Source organism: Dromiciops gliroides, chromosome 3 (genome assembly GCF_019393635.1).
Source record: "Dromiciops gliroides isolate mDroGli1 chromosome 3, mDroGli1.pri, whole genome shotgun sequence".
NCBI classification, from domain to species: domain Eukaryota; kingdom Metazoa; phylum Chordata; class Mammalia; order Microbiotheria; family Microbiotheriidae; genus Dromiciops; species Dromiciops gliroides.
In genome coordinates this window covers 644,412,727-644,429,050 of record NC_057863.1, presented here as the reverse complement: position 1 = coordinate 644,429,050, position 16,324 = coordinate 644,412,727, and the positions used below count along the sequence as shown (strand labels likewise).

Here is a 16,324-nt window from a genome sequence, read left to right as displayed (position 1 = left end):
TTCTTGTTTTGCTTTCATTTCTCTCCCCATTTTTTCTTCTACTTCTCTCAATTGATTTTTAATATCCTTTTTGAGCTCTTCCAGGAAGGCTTTTTGTTCTTGAGACCAATTCACCTTCCCTCGTGAGGCTTCACATGTAGGAAATTTGAGGGTATTGTCGTCATCTGACTTTGCATTGGCTTCTTCCCTATTGATACAGAAGCTCTCAATGGAGAGGGTTCTTTTTTGCTTCTTACTCATTATTGCAGCTTATTTATTTACTTTTTAAGTTGAGGTCTGCTCTAGGGGCACCAGGGTCCCTGTTTTGGGCTTCTTGTGCAGGGGTATAGGTGCTGTGTGACCGGCTTTTTACTCTGAGGCCTTTATGGTGTGTGGAGATCCCCCGCCCTGCACTTCCTGTCTGGGTGCGCTGGGCCAGCCAGGCGCCCGCTCCCTGTGTCCATTCCTGCCTGACCCGTTCGTGGCCTTCCCGGCCGGTGCAGATAGGTTTTTCCACTGTCCCTCTTGGCCACCAGATTTTTGAACCAGGTTCCAGGGGCCTCAGTTGTTCGGCTGTGGCCCGCAGCTCCTGCTGACTTGCCCTGACCCCCTCGGCGCTGGGTTGCTGCCCTGCCCTGGGCCTCCCTTTTGCCCGAGTCAGACCAACCTTTTCCTGAAGTCTTCTAAATTATCTCTGGTTGGAGGACTGTGTCTCTCTGTCCCTTTGCAGGTTCTGTAGTTTCAGAATCCGTCCAGAGGCTTGATTTAATGTTCTTTTTGAGGGAACAGAAGGGGAGCTCAGGCAGCTTGCTGCTTCCTCTCCGCCATCTTGGCTCTGCCCCCCTCAGAACTTTTTCAGAGGAGCTACTATTTGGTCACACCTCCCCCATCTAGAGCAGGTGAAGTGGATTTCTGGAACTTTAATTCAGCCCCATCATTCAAGCCTGGGAATATTTTGGATCCTGGCTATCATAAGAATTAGCTAGACCATGTAATTTTGTTGTCAGATTCACACCACACCATCCACACATGGAACCATCAGCTAAAGCAAATGGAGAAATTCTGAATACTGTGGATAAGTTCACTCACCTTGGCAGTATAATTTCCAGGGATATATATAGAGGTATATGCATGCACTGCCAGAGCTCCATTTGAACTGTTTTAGAAAGATTCTGCAGATCAATGTGGTGGGATAAGGTACCAGTTAGCAAGGTCCTTTCTTGAGCTAAACTGCCATGCATTCAAACTCAACTAGGGAGAATGCAACTCTGATTGGCTAGCCACATTATCTGATTGCCAAATATACATTTGCCTAAAAAACTATTTTACTGGGAACTCTTGCAAGGCAGCCACTCACATGGTGGTCAGATGAAATAACACAATGACATTCTCAAGGTCTGTCTGAAGAACTTGAAAATTAATTGTAAGATATGGGAGACACTGTCAAAGGACCACCCAGGATGGTGTACCCATATCAAAGAAAGTGCCATGCTTTATGAGAAAAATTATATTGCAGTAGCTCAAAACAAAGGTGCGATGTGCAAATTTAGAGACATCAAATGTTCACAAGATCTAATTGTGGCCAAGCTGTGGTAGAGCTTTCTGAGTTCATATTGATCTGATCAGCCACAGCTGGACACACTGTACCTTGACGCAAACATGTTCTCATTGTTGTTCTCTTCTGTAACACAGGACAACAACCAACCATTGTTGACTTCAAATGGATAGACAGGCTGCCTGAACCTTTATCCAAGACATAATAACAATGTTAAACAGCAGAAATCCCCAAAGCAATCCACTGGAGACCTCTTTCCAAGTTGGCACAGACCCATTCCAGGATGATCTAGGTCCAAGAATTCAAGCTGCCTCTCTTTTACTGGGTGACCCCAAGCTCTTACTCAACCCCAATGTAAATGAGAGCTTCTTAAAGTCCTCTCCTTTCCCCCTTCCTAGGCAAGTGAATCCCTTGACTATAAATGAGTTCATTCCATTTCTGAGTCCAGCCTACAGAGCCTGGGAGGGAGGGGGCTCCAACATCCAGTCTCCATTCTTTTTTAGGATTTTGGGGTGGGGATATTGGTTGTCCTTTGGAGAATGGTGTGAGAGTCACAGACTAAGTCACGATATCTTTCTCTCCCTGTCTCTGCCTCAATCTACTTTCTATGCATCTTTATTCTCTCTCTTCCTACTACCCTGTCACCTGCTCTTTCATACTATCTCAATCCAAAACTGTCTCCATGCAACTCTTGAGGTCTCTGTTCTTTTTCTTCCTCTTCTTCCTTTTCTATCACCTTGATCTCTCTGCTTTTTCTGCTTTCTTCATCATTCTACGTCTGCACTTACATTTCTCTGTTTCTGTTGACCTGGCTGGGCTACAGGGACCCCCATTGATCCCACCTTCATGCTGCGCTGCACAGTCTCCAATGTCATCTGCTCCATCATCTTTGGTGATCGCTTTGAATATGAGGACAAGCAGTTCCTGTCCATGTTGCAAATGATAAAGGGGAGCTTACAGTTCACAGCCACATCCCTGGGACAGGTGACCTCCAAGACCTTCTCTCTTACCCCCCCCCCGGATCTCTACTCACCTTTGTCCCTTAATCCTCCCCTTTCATTGCTGTCCTCTACCTCCTGTACCCTATTTCTCAATCTGACCCCACTATTCCCAGTCTGACCTCATGCCTAATATGGCCCCTTTTTCTAGTCTGACCTCTTTTCCCCATTCTTATCTCTATCTTCTACCATGTCTTCATCCCTCTTCTGACCATATTTCCTCTCTTGATGACCAACTCCCAGCCAAATGCCTATACCTCATCCTGACTAACCCATTCCCAATCTGACTCTAAGCCCTCTCCTGACCACCCATTCTCCACTATGACCCCCATTCATTATCCTAAACTCCCATTTTCCATGATGAGTGTCTATTATCCCCCTCACATGCCTCAGGCACACAATCCAGGGGACTGAGACTCATGACTTTTCTTGTACTCTCTCCCAGTTATATGAGATGTTCTCTGGAGTGATGAAGTACCTGCCAGGGCCTCAGCAGCAAGCATTTAAGGAGCTGAAAGGACTGGAGGCCTTCATCACTGAGAAGGTCCAGGAGAACCAGGCCACCCTGGACCCTAACTCCCCCCGGAACTTCATTGACTCCTTCCTGATCAAGATGCAGGAGGTACTGGCCCAGTAGTCAGGTGAAAATGGAAAGGATGGGTGAGACCTCAGTCCTAAGGTGTTACAGATCTCTGGGGGAATCCCCAGACATTGGGAAGTGGGTATCCATAGACATCAGGCAGCAGGTCTCACACATAAGCAGGCAGCACTAGCAGATATTAGATGGCAAGTCTGAGACTTCCATGGGTGGGGCTAAAAGGTACCCTTGACACAGGTCAGGATGTAGGTTCACAAAAAACTCAGAGTCAGGCAGTAAGCCAGAGCAGGTATTCAGATGTACTGAGCACCTCTGGTCATTGCCAACTGGAGGGAAGGCCAACATAAAGAGATATGAATAGGGATTCCCCATTTCCCATGCTCCCTGTATCCTCCTCACCTCACAGACATTCACAGTCTAGATTTAGAGGAAGGAGGTGATCATGAACCCAATAGGCTAATCCTAACAACTTTGTCTAAATCTCTAAATAAGACCTTGGAAAGTCCATTTCTCTCCCTGGGTGTGTGTTCCTTCATCTATAAAATGTAGGAAGGAGGATAATAGACTTGTTCTACTTGGTCCTAGAGGGCAGAAGCATCAGCAATAAAAGAAATGGTAACGGGAGGCATTTAGGTTGGATGTCAGGGAGAAAAGACTTCCTAAATGTGAGAACTGTCCAAAGGTGCAATGGGCTAGCCAGAGAACTGTGGGGTTCACCCTCTTTGGACATCTTTAAACAGAGGCTGGACCACCACTTGTCAGGTAGCTCAGGGTGGGGGTGTCTCTGGCTGCTGAGGCTCTGGTGTCCCAGGAGTCTGAAAGACAGTAGAGTGTAGTGGATCTGGCTATAGACTCAGTGGTCAGATATAGCTGGATTCAAAGCCCACCTCAGACACTTGCTAGCTATGTTACCATGAGCAGGTCCCAACCTCTTTGTGCATTAAATTCCTCCTGACACTGGTTGGGTTTGACAAACTCTTAAGGTCCTTTTCAGCACTAAATCTGTGTTCACCTATGTTCATTCTGAGGAGAATAGATATGTTTTGGGTCCCTTTGAATCTTTGAATTACAGTTCAAGTGTCATTGATGGATTTCCCCCTCCACTCCTGCAACATTACTGGGGCTCAAGGAAAGGGAGCTGGCATGAGGGAAGAGGAGGCCTTGAAGCTGACTTCTAGAGGTAAAGGAAGTGTGTGTTGTCTGGGGTTACAGAACCCTGAGGTCTCCACTCTCCCACCCCAGGAAAAGGAAAATCCCAACACAGAATTCTTCATGAAGAACCTAATCATGACCATGCTCAACCTGTTTTTTGCTGGCACTGAGACTGTTGGCACAACCCTCTGCTATGGCTTCCTTCTGCTAATGAAGCATCCAGAGGTAGAAGGTGAGCCCCCTCCCCTAGCCCCCTTAGAAGTCCTTGGCTACCCTGAGAGCTGCCTGGAAAAACTTTGTCCTCATTTCACCTTCCATGTGCTTTACACACACACACACACACACACACACACACACACACACACACACACACACACACACACCCTAGAAACATAGAATATCCCCTTCACTCCTTGGCCCTGCAGCACGGACTCTATCACAAAATATCCACAAATATCCATCTCCAAACTCCATTCTCCATCTCTTCCCTTGGGACTTCCCTAGGGTCTCTCTGAATCCCCTATGTTAAGCCCCTCCCCCTCTAAAAACTGCAGCCAAAATCCATGAGGAAATTGATCAGGTGATTGGGCACAATCGGTTACCCAAGTTTGAGGACAAAGCCAAGATGCCATACACAGATGCTGTCATCCATGAGATCCAGAGGTTTGGCAACATAAACCCCATATCTCTGGTCCGGAGAGTCACCAAGGACACCAGATTCCGGGGCTACCTTCTTCCCAAGGTAGGGGTCTTTCATTCTAGGCAGCCCAGTTCCAAATCTCCACTGCCCTACCTGAGAAACCTCTCCATTGTTTTCATTCCCTAAATCTGCATCTATCATCATTACCCTTCGGTATTCACTCATTTTCTTTTCCATAAATACCCCTTATCCTACCCTAAAACCACCCTCATCTTCCTTCCCTCCAAACCCTTCTTTCTCCCTCTCTTCTCCCCTCAATCTCTTCCTTCCCCCTCTCTCTACTTCCATAATTCTCTGTCTTTTTCTCACTTCCTTTCTCTGTTTCCCTCTCCCTCCCCTTCTCCCTTTTTCTTCCCTCTCCCTCTCTCTCCCTCCTTCCTTCCCCCTCTCTCTTCTCCCTGTTTTTTTTTCCTTTTCTCTCTGACTTTGTCTCCTCTCCTCCTGCCCTCCTCTCTCCACTTCAACTTTCATTTCCTTTATTGTCTTCTCTCACCCCCAACTCTAGGGCACAGAAGTTTATCCTATGCTGGGTTCAGTAATGAGGGACCCCAACTTATTTGCCTTCCCTGAAACTTTCAACCCCCAGCACTTCCTGGATGAAAAAGGCCAGTTCAAAAAGTGTGATGCCTTCATCCCCTTCTCCATTGGTGAGCAGAAAAGCCTTTTCTCTTCTCCTCTATTGCCCCCAACTCCTCCCAAGTCTCATCCAGTGTGGCCTGAGCCTGATGAGCCCTTCCTTTCTTCCAGCTGGCTCTCAATTCATCCTGCTACCACTCGGGTCAATTTCACTTGACCAAGTTTCTTAAGTGGAAGTGGGGGGCTGGGTGAGATGGTTCTAGAGAGGCTGTCATTGTGGGGCTAAGGGTTCCAGAAAGTATATCCCCCATGTCACTAGTGTCCCTACTTCTTTGAGGAAGAAGTAGAAACACTAGAAAGAGCCCTGTGCCTGGAGTCATAAGCCCTTGGGCAAGTCTCATCTCTAAAGCTTCCTACCAGGGTGACCTGGGGAAAATCACTTCATAATCACTTCATCCCTAAGACTCCATTTCCTCATCTGTGAAATTGAGGCCTGGGACAGAAAACAGAACCTTGGAGAAGTTAAATGACTTGCCCAGGAAGACAAAGATACTAAATATCTAAGCAACATTTGAACTCGGGTCTTCTTGAAACCAAGCCCAGCAAACTATCATTTCCTATGACCATTTCGCTTCTTCCCTGCTCTGACATTGTCTGTCCTAAAAGCCCTCCTCACCCTGCCCATCTCTGACTCTTGTTCCCCAGGCAAACGCTCCTGCTTAGGTGAAGGCTTGGCCAGAATGGAACTCTTCCTCTTCCTCACCACCGTGCTGCAGAACTTTCACATCCAGTCTCCTCTGCCAAAAGAAGCCATCGATATCTCCCCCATAGTGGCGAGCTTTTTCACCATCCCCAGAAGCTACACCATCTCATTCCTGCCCCGAGGATGAGGCTGAGCCCAGGCAGCCACGGCTGAAGCAAGAGCCTGGATAACTCCTGGGCGGGTATCAGAGCATGTATTAATAAAGTCTGAGCCCCCACCCAGCTCCTTCTGCTTCTTTGTTTGGTTCCTGGAACCTGGGCCTGGGCACCTCTCAGGTCACTGATTCCAATCTCCTCAGGTTACACCTGAGGTAACTGAAGCTCCCAGAGAAAAAGAGACTTTCTCCCAGGTCACACTGAGAGGCAGTGGTAGAGCCTGGTTTTACCCTGATGAGGCACAAGTGAAAGAGTGCTGGCTCTGGAGTCAGAGGACATGGGTTCCAATCTTGCCTCTGATACATCAGCTTTGGACAATTCCCTTCCCCTCTCTTTATTAGACTCATGACCAGGGTTTGCTAGATGGCCTTTGAGGTCACTTCTAGGTCTAGACACCTTGATTCTCATTCTGATTCTTCTCCCACAATTTGTCCCAGGATACACAGAGAGTCACGGGCAAAGCTGGGACTGGGTCTGAGGACTCTTGGCTCACAAATGACAGATTTCCTTTGCCCCCTTGTGGCCAGTTCTGCCTAGGTCTCTGTCCCTCCACCTCTCTGTCTCTGACTTTTTCTCCCTTTCTTCTGTTTCTTGTCCTCTTTTTTCTATGTCTATGTCTTTTGATCCACAAATTAAACTCTCTGCATCAGTGCATCTTTCTCTGTCTCTCTTCCTCTCTAGCTCTCTTTCCTTATGTCTTTCTCTCTATAACTTTCTATAACTCTGTCTGTCTTTCTCTCTGTATATCTCTCTCTACCTTTCTTTACCTTATGGCAAGAAAGAAGCCATAAATCTTTACTAGCAAACATTTGAAACATCAGAGAATGAATGATCGATCGGAAAACTGAAGCCAAGAGAGGACAAGGATTTACCCAAGGCCAAGGAGCAGTCAGTTGGTAAAGAGCAGCATGAGGGATGAGGGGATGACTCTAGGTAGGAGAGATAATGAATGTTACTGCGACATTGGTTCTGGAAATATTTCTCTTTCAAAGAATTACTTGCCCACACAATCTAACCAAAATGTAAGTAAAAGTGTTTATTATTTGGCACACACAGTCAGGGCCAGGAGGAGAAGCCTAGACTTCAACTCCCGGGGAGGTACAGGCTTATGGCATGGTCCTTAATCAGACACCACATAGAGTTATAGCTAGAAGGAGAAGTTCAGCTTCAACTTCCCCAACACAGAAGACAACCATTTTATAGGAGTGAGAAGGGGGTGGGGGGAGAGACATAAGACTGAAAACTTACAACAGCCTGGATTGAACTAGAAGCCTGCTTTCTAGGATCCCCTCTTCTTCAAGAGGCTGGTCCTAACAAATGTTCTTCCCTTCTCTCCTGGGTCTTGGAACTCTAAATTCCAGATAAACAAAATCTAAAATAAGGACAAAGGATATAAAAATTAGAGAAGAAATCAATAATCTTGAAAATAAAAAAAAACCTAGAGAAATTATAAATAAAAGTAAATGTTGATTGAAAAAATTAAAAGTATGATACTGCTTTACTCAATCTGACTGAAAAGAAGACAGTAGATAATCCTTTTGGGATCTCTTTCTGGAGGTGATCAGTGGATTCTTTCAATTTCCATTTTAGTTTCTGCTTCTGGAATTTCAGGGCAATTTTCCCTGAGAGTATCTTGGAAGTTCTTTCTTAACTAGCAAGTTGGATTGAGGTTACCTTTAGACCAGAGAACAGGCCAGGCAAGGGAAAAACCTGCCCTCCCTCAAACCAAAACACCTGGGACCCTCTGAAGCTTGGGCAGTGTAGCTTGCAAGTAGGACCCGACTGTAAGAGGGAGCTAAAAGTCAAGTAAAAAATGGCAAGGTGAGAAAGCAAAGAAAGTTGAGAACTATTGAAAGTTTCTTTAGCAACAAGGAAGATCGAGGTGCACCCTCAGAAGAGAAAAACAACCTCAGGATCCCTACATCCAAAGCTTCCAAGAAAAATATGAATTGGTCTCAGGCCATGGAAGCACTCAAAAGGGACTTTGAAGAGAAAGTAGGATAGATAGAAGGAAGATTTAGAGAGAGGGAGGAAAGAATTGAAAAGGAAATGAGAGCAATGCAGGAGAGAGATTCAGACCCCAGTTAATGGATAACTTACAAGTCAGGATGCTAGGTTCTTGTACCCACTGTAATCAGTACCCATAATGGGAACAGAGGGAGCTAGGCCATAAAGACCTTAAATAAAATGGCAGGCTATAGAAATTCTAATGAAAAATGAAGATGTTTTGAAACTAAGCATGGGAATCAGAAAGAGACACAGGCAGAAAAGGCCAAATTTGTCCCCAGATTCACCTTAGGACATGTAAACCCCCAAAACACACCTCCACTGAAAAAGGTACCCACCTCAGGGGTTGGCTTAGAACCCCAGGAACTCCAAATTAGGATAAGCCCTCCCCTGTACCTCCCCAAGGTGGAGAATATCATAATGAATAGGACAGGCCCTCCCTTGTTCCTCCCCAAGGTGGAGATTATTATAATGAGACTGATAATCAATTTATCCACACTATAAATATAACTGTCTTTTCTTTCACTATTCGAGAGATACCTTTCCACTTTTCAGGTCACCCACAGTATTGCAATAAAACTTGGGAAACTGAGTCACTGAGTCTTGTAATTCTTTTGGGACGACTCACGATCAATTTGACCCTAAATTCCATCCCACATTGCTAGGGTACAGGGGGCAGTGTCCTAAGCTTCTTGCACCAAGAATTAGGATGCTGCCCATGGGTCTGCTGTACAGAGGTCTCCAGGCCTGGCCACTTACCTGCTGTTCTGGGGACAATAGGCCTGGCCATTCACCTGCTGTGCCAGGGACTGAAGACCTCACAGCTGGCCTAGTGTGATGCTCTCCTGCTGCACTGGGGCCTTGGGGCCTCACCTGCTAACCTGTACTGGGGCTAGGGGTCTTTTGCTAGCTTGCTTAGACACCACCTGCACTGGGCTATGCCGCCCTTTTATCCTTCCTGCAGTTCTTCTAAGTGGACCTGGCCTGGAACATTATTTTCCTCCACTCTTTTGTGGGTTCTGCCAATCCAGAATTCATTTTGAGGCATTACTTCAAGTTGCTGCAAGAGAAATTTAAGAGCTCAGCCAAGGTCCTGCCTTTTCTCAGCCATCTTGGCTTGGACTCCCCTCGATTTCTTTTTCTAAATAGGTTTAGTTACATATTCTAGTTCTTCCTCTGTTCATCGAAGCAGTTCATATTTTTTCTGTATTCTTCCATTTCATTTAAATTGTTAAATTTATTGGCATATAATCAGGAAAAATATCTCCTAATAATTGTTTTTGTTTGTTTGTTTGTTTTTGCAGGGCAGTGGGGGTTAAGTGACTTGCCCAGGGTCACACAGCTAGTAAGTGTCAAGTGTCTGCGGCTGGATTTGAACTCAGGTCCTTCTGAATCCAGGGCTGGTGCTCTATCTACTGTGCCACCTAGCTGCCCCCTAATAATTGTTTTGATTTCATATATGTTAGTGATATATTCACCCTTTTCATTTTTGATACTAGAGATTTGGTTTTCTTCTCTCTTTTAAAAAATCATATTAACCAACAGTTTATCCATTTTATTGTCTTTTTAAAATAAAATCAACTACTTTTATTCATTAATTCAATAGTTTTCTTACATTGAATTTTATTAATCTTGCCATTAATTGTTAAGATTCTAATTTGGTGTTTAATTGGAAATTTCAAGTTCGTTCTTTTTCTAGTGTTTTAATTGCATACCCTATTCATGGGTCTGCTCTTTCTCTATCTTATTGATAGAGAATGGTCCAAAGGTGCAATGGGCTATCCAGAGAACTGATGGCTAATTTGTCTTTGAACATCTATAATCAGATGCTGAAGCACCACTTGTCAGGTATCTCAGGGAGGGGGGTGTCTTTGGTTGCTGAGGCCTCTTCCAACTCTGATGTCCTGGGATTCTGGAAGGCTGCATACTGTGGTGGATCTGGCTGTAGCCTCAGGAGTTAGGTAGACCTGGGTTCAAATCCCACCTCAGACACTTGCTAGCTATGTTACTGTGAGGAGATCCCAACCTCTCCGTGCATTAAATTCCTCATGACAGTGGTTGGATTTCACACTCTCCAAGGTTTGTTTCAGCACTAAATCTGTGTTCACCTATGTTCATCGTTAGGAAAACAGATATGTTTTGGGGTCCCTTAGAACTGAAATATTCCAGCTTTGTCAAGTGTCATTGATGAGTTCCCCCCCAACCCTCCTTATTACTGGAGTTCAAGGAACTGAGGCTGGCATGAGGGAAGAAGAGGCCTTGAGGCTGAAGTCTAGAGGTGAAGCAAGTGTGGGTGGGCTTCGGGTACAGAGCCCTGAGGTCTCCACTTCCCCCTCCTTAGGAACCAGAAAATCCCAACACAGAATTTTTCATAAAAAAACTAATCCTGACCACCCTCAACCTGGTTTTTGCCGGCACTGACACTGTTAGCACAACCCTTTGCTATTGCTTTCTTCTGATAATGAAGTGTCCAAAGTTAGATGAGCCCCCCTCCCCTAGGCCCCTTAGAAGTCTTTCAGTGTCCTGGGAGTTGCCCAGAATATCTTCTTCCTCATCTCCTCACCTTCCATGTCTATACACACACACAGACACACACACACACACACCCTTAGGAGATAGAATATCACCTTCACTCCTTGTTCCTGGACCCCACCCTTCTCAGTATATATCCAGCCTTCACACTCCATCTCTTCCTCTGGGACTTCCCTAGGGTCTCTCTGAAACTCCTGTGTCCCACTGTTCCCCCTCTACCAAAAACAGCCAAAATACATGAGGAAGTGGCAACTAGGTGGTGCAGTGGATAAAGCACTGGCCCTGGGTTCAGGAGTACCTGAATTCAAATCTGGCCTCAGACACTTAACCCTTACTTACTAGCTGTGTGACCCTGGGCAAGTCACTTAACCCCCATTGCCCCACAAACCAAAACAAACAAAAACAACAAAAACAAAATACATGAGGAAATTGTTCAGGTGATTGGGCAGAACAAGTCACCCAAATTTGAGGACAGAGGCAAGATGCTGTACATAGAGGCCATCATCCATGAGATCCAGAGGCTTGGCAATATAAACCACATAGGTCTGGCCCGGAGAGTCACCAAGGACATCAATTTCCCTGGCTTCCTTCTTCGAAAGATAGGAGTCGAGGGGCAGCTAGGTGGTGCAGTGGATAAAGCACTGGCCCTGGATTCAGGAGGACCTGAGTTCAAATTCAGCCTCAGACACTTGACACTTACTCACTGTGTGACACTGGGCAAGTCACTTAACCGTCATTACCCCGCCAAAAAACAAAAATTAATAACCAAGACAGGAGCCTCTCATGCTCAGCTCCCCCAGTTCCACCCCCATTGTCCTACCCCAGAAACTTCTCCATTGTTTTCATCCCCTAAATCTACATCTATCATCCTCACCCTTCAGTATTCACTCATTCTTTTTCCTGTAAATGCCTACCCTAGAATCACCTTCATTGTCCTCCTGCCTAGACATTCCTTCATTTTTCTTCTTTCTGCACCCAGTCTTTCCCTATGTTCCTCTTGCTATCCTTCTGCTGTGAAGAACTTTCACTTCAGCTCTCCTGTTCGCATTTCTACTCTACTCCTCTCAAACTCTTCCTCACCCCTTGACTTCTCTACCTTTCTCGGTCTCTCTCTCTTTCTTCCTTTCTCTGTTTACCTCTCCTTCCCCTTTTCCCTCTTAGTTCCCTCAGTCTCCCTTCTTTCCTCCCTCCCTCCCCCATTCTCCCTGTTTATTTTTTACTTTTTCTCTCAAACTTTCTCTCCTTTCCTCCTGCCCTCTACTTCATCCTGTCACCCCCAACTCTAGTGCACAGAAGTTGTTTTTTTTTGGGGGGGGGGTGAGGGCAATGAGAGTTAAGTGACTTGCCCAGGGTCACACAGCTAGTAAATGTCAAGTGTCTGGGGCTGGATTTGAACTCAGGTCCTCCTGAATCCAGGGCTGGTGCTTTATCCACTGTGCCACCTAGCTGCCCCATAGTTCACAGAAGTTTATCCCATGCTGGCTTAAGTACTGAAAGACCCCAACTTCTTTACCTACCCTGAAGCTTTCAACCCCCAGCACTTCCTGAATGAAAAAGGCCAATTCAAGAAGACTGATGCCTTCATGTACTTCTCCAGTGGTGAACAGGAAAGCCTTTTCTCTTCCCCTCCATGACCCCCAACTCATCTCAAGCAGTGTGGTCTGAGGCTACGAGCCCATTTTTTCTTGAGTCTACTGCCAATTCATAAGGCTACCATTCGGGTCAATTTCACTCGACCAAGCTTCTTAAGTGGGAGTTGGTAACTGGGTGACATGGTTCGGGAGAGGCTATGGTTGTGGAGCTGAGGGTTCCAGAAAGTACATCCCCCAAGTGTTATTAGTATTCCTCCTCCTCTCAGAAAGAAATAGAAACACTAGAAAGAGCTCTGAGCCAGGAGTCTTAGGCCCTTGACCAAGTCCCATCTCTAAAGCCTCCTAATTGGGTGACCTGGGGCAAATCACTTCTCCCTAGTCCTCTGTTTCCCATCTGTGAAATTCAGATCTGGGATTAAAGGGTCCCAGAGATCCCTTCCAGCTCAGCATCTATCATCTTGGAACAACATGAGTTTGTAATTTTGATCAAATCTTTGTCTTCTCTCCACTTTAGTTTCCTCATTTCTAAAATGAGGAGGTTGGACTAGATGATGTTTTAGACCCTCCTCAATTCTAACATCCCATCAAATAAGTACCTAGGAGGTGGGATGGGGTTGGGGTTGGGTCAATGACAAGGAAACACAGGCCCTGCCCTCAAGGAGTTGGAGGAAGGTCACATTTAGATAGCTAAGTAAGGACCAGATAATTCATTTTTGGAGAGAGATCACTGGCAACCAGGAAAATCAGAAAAGGTTTGCTTTAGGAGGTGGCGCCAGAGGTTACTTGGAAGAAAGTTAAGGACCCTCAGAAGTAGGACTGAGGAGGGAGGGCACTCCAGTGAAGAAGCCTCTTCAAAGGCATGGAGGCTGCAGAAGGAATGATCAATTTGGGCAACAGCAAATAGGCCAGTTTGCTTGGGATGTAGAAATCCAGGTGGGGAATTCTGTGAGATTGGGAGGGAGGGGATTAAGGGAAGAGCAGGGAGGAGAGCCGCCACTTTGACAGACCATGGAACAAAGACAGTGATAGTAGCGGGAGGTGTAGGAGGATTTTGAGGTCTATCATAAGTTACAAGAGGAATCTCACATGGGTTGGTTTCCCTTTTCTCCCCAAAGGAAGCAAGGGCCTCTGCTGAGAAGGAAGTGTAGGAGGGTTGAGGAAAAAGAGCCACTCTATGTTCTTAAGGTTCTTTTACTTCTGATGTCCCATCAACTAGGTAAACCAATAGCTAGGGTGGGCCAATGGGGCAATGAACTAGGGCATCAAAATTTAATAGTTATTGCTAGCACTTGTGCTCTTTCATCAGCCTGAAAACAACAAAAGCATAGCAGCTGATAAGCAAGAAGAATGAGATAAAGTAGGAAGTTTCCAGAATCTGCCCTTGCTGCAGATGAGTGTCTCCTAGACAAAGTCTTTTCTGGCACAAGATCCAAACATAGTCTCTGCTACTTGTCTGTTTCTAAATTTCCTCCCAAATCTGAAATTCTATGTCATAAGTGATCACAGATTTAAAGCAAGAAGAGAATTTTTGGACCATCAAGTTCAATTTTGTAGATGAGGGAACAGAAGCTTGGAGAGGTTAGTGACTTGCCCAGGAAGACAAAAATACTAAATGTCTAAGTAACATTTGAACTCAGGTCATGCTGAGTCCAAGCCCAGCAAACTATCATTTCCTTTTACCATTTAGCTTCTTCCCTGCTCTGACGTTGTCTGTCCTAAGAGCCCTCCCCCCCACCCCATACCATCTCTGACTCTTGTTCCCCAGGCAAAAGCTACTGTTTTGGTGAAGGCTTGGCCAGAATGGAGCTCTTCCTCTCCCTCACCTCCATGCTGCAGAACTTTCACATCCATCATCCTCTCCTGAAAGAAGCCATCGATTTCTCCCCCACGATGGTGAGCTTTGCCACCATCCCCCACAGCTACACTATTTAATTCCTTACCTGAGGATGAGGCTGAGTCCAGGCAGCCACACCTGAAGGAGGAGGAGCTTGGACAACTCCTGGGTGGGTGGGTGGGGCTGTGTAGAGGATGTATTAATAAAGTCTGAGCCCCCAGTCAGCTCCCTCTGCTACTCTACTTGGCTCCTGGAACCTAGGCCTGGGCAGCTCTGAGGTCACTGATTCCAATCTCCTCAGGTTACACCTGAGCTAACTGAAGCTCCCAGAAGAGAAGAGACTTGACCCCAGGTCACACTGAGAGGCAATGGTAGAGCCTGGCTTTACACTGATGAGGCACATTTGAAAGACTGATGGTTTTGGAGTCAGAGGACCTGGGTTCCAATCTTGCCTGTGACTCATGAGCTATGTGACTTTGGACAAGTCACTTCTCTCTCTTTATTGGACTCATGACCAGGGTTTGCTAGCCAGCCTTTGAGGTTCCCTCTAGGTCTAGAACCCTTGATTCTCATTCTGATGCTTCTCCCAGGACACACAGAGAGTAAAGGAAAGGGCAAAGCTGGGACAGGCTCTGAGGACTCATAAATGAGAGGTTTCTCTTGCCCCCTTGTGGCCAGTTCTGCCTAGGTCTCTGTCCCTCCATCTCTCAGTCTCTGTCTTTTTCTCTCTTTCTTTTGTTTCCTGTCCCCTTTTCTCTATTTCAATTCACAAATTACACTTTCTGCATCTGTCCATCTTTTTCTGTCTCTCTTCCTCTCTAGCTCTCTTTCCCTATGTCTTTCTCCCTATGACTTTCTAAGTCTCTGTATGCCTTTCTCTAGTTTTCTTACTACCACTACTAGCAAGAAAGAGGCCATAAATGTTTATTAGCAAACATGTGAAACATCACAGAATGACTGATCCCCCCATTATAGATAGGAAAACTGAGGCCAAGAGAGGGGAAGGGATTTACCCAAGGCCATGGGGCAGTCAGGTGGTAAACAGCAGCATGAGTGATAAGGGGATGACTCCTAGTAGGGGAGAATATGAGGAAAGAGAGAAGTGGCTTAGGTGAGAGAGCAGTCAGGCAGACTCAGCTGTGGGTCAGAGGCAGGGTGGTGGGGTGGGATGAGCATAGGGCTTAGAATCCAGAAGACTAGAATTCAAATGCTCCCTCAACCACTTGCTAGCTATCTGACCTAGGGTAAGTCACTTCCCCTGTCTGGGCCTCTATCTCTTCATCTGTCAACAGACAGGGTTGGAATCAATGACCTCAGGGGTCCTCTCTAACGCAAAATCTATGATTTTGTGGTTCTATGAATACTTGGACCCAAGGAATAGTCATCAATAGATACAAATCAACATAGAAGGAGTCTTCCATTGGAGTGAACTGGTATTTTGCTCTTGTCACTGTGGCTTTCAATGTGTTCATACATGACTTGGATGAAGGCACCAAAAAGCTTCTCAGAATTGCAGAGGACACAAATCTGGGATGGAGAGCTAACAGACTGGATAATAGAATTGGGATCCTAAAAAGCTTGACTACTTTGAATGACAGGAAGAATCTGTGAAAAAAAAAATACATGGAAATATTAAATTGTAAACTAATATTCTTTTTTTTTTTTAGTGAGGCAATTGTGGTTAAGTGACTTGCCCAAGGTCACACAGCTAGTAAGTGTTAGGTGTCTGAGGCTAGATTTGAACTCAGGTACTCCTGATTCCAGGGCCAGAGCTCTATCCACTGCGCCACCTAGCTGCCCCTAATATTTTTTTTTTTTTGGTGAGGCAATGGGGGTTAAGTGACTTGCCCAGGGTCACACAGCTAGTAAGTGTTAAGTGTCTG

At 45.8% G+C, this 16,324-nt stretch overlaps 1 protein-coding gene across 6 annotated transcripts in view; it reads left to right on the top strand.

The window, feature by feature from the left end:
• Positions 1-16,324, top strand: part of LOC122746208 (cytochrome P450 2A3-like) — an 81,087-nt gene that overhangs the window by 13,228 nt on the left and 51,535 nt on the right. For 3 of the 6 annotated variants that reach the window (XM_043991679.1, XM_043991678.1, XM_043991681.1), the window contains exons 4-9: positions 2,358-2,518; positions 2,978-3,154; positions 4,373-4,514; positions 4,837-5,024; positions 5,488-5,629; positions 14,373-14,500. In XM_043991679.1, coding sequence (XP_043847614.1) covers positions 2,358-2,518; positions 2,978-3,154; positions 4,373-4,514; positions 4,837-5,024; positions 5,488-5,629; positions 14,373-14,500 — 938 coding nt within the window. Of the gene's footprint in view, positions 1-2,357; positions 2,519-2,977; positions 3,155-4,372; positions 4,515-4,836; positions 5,025-5,487; positions 5,630-6,263; positions 6,543-14,372; positions 14,501-16,324 lie in introns of those variants that run through there. The other 3 variants (XM_043991680.1, XM_043991686.1, XM_043991683.1) reach the window with 3 other exon arrangements.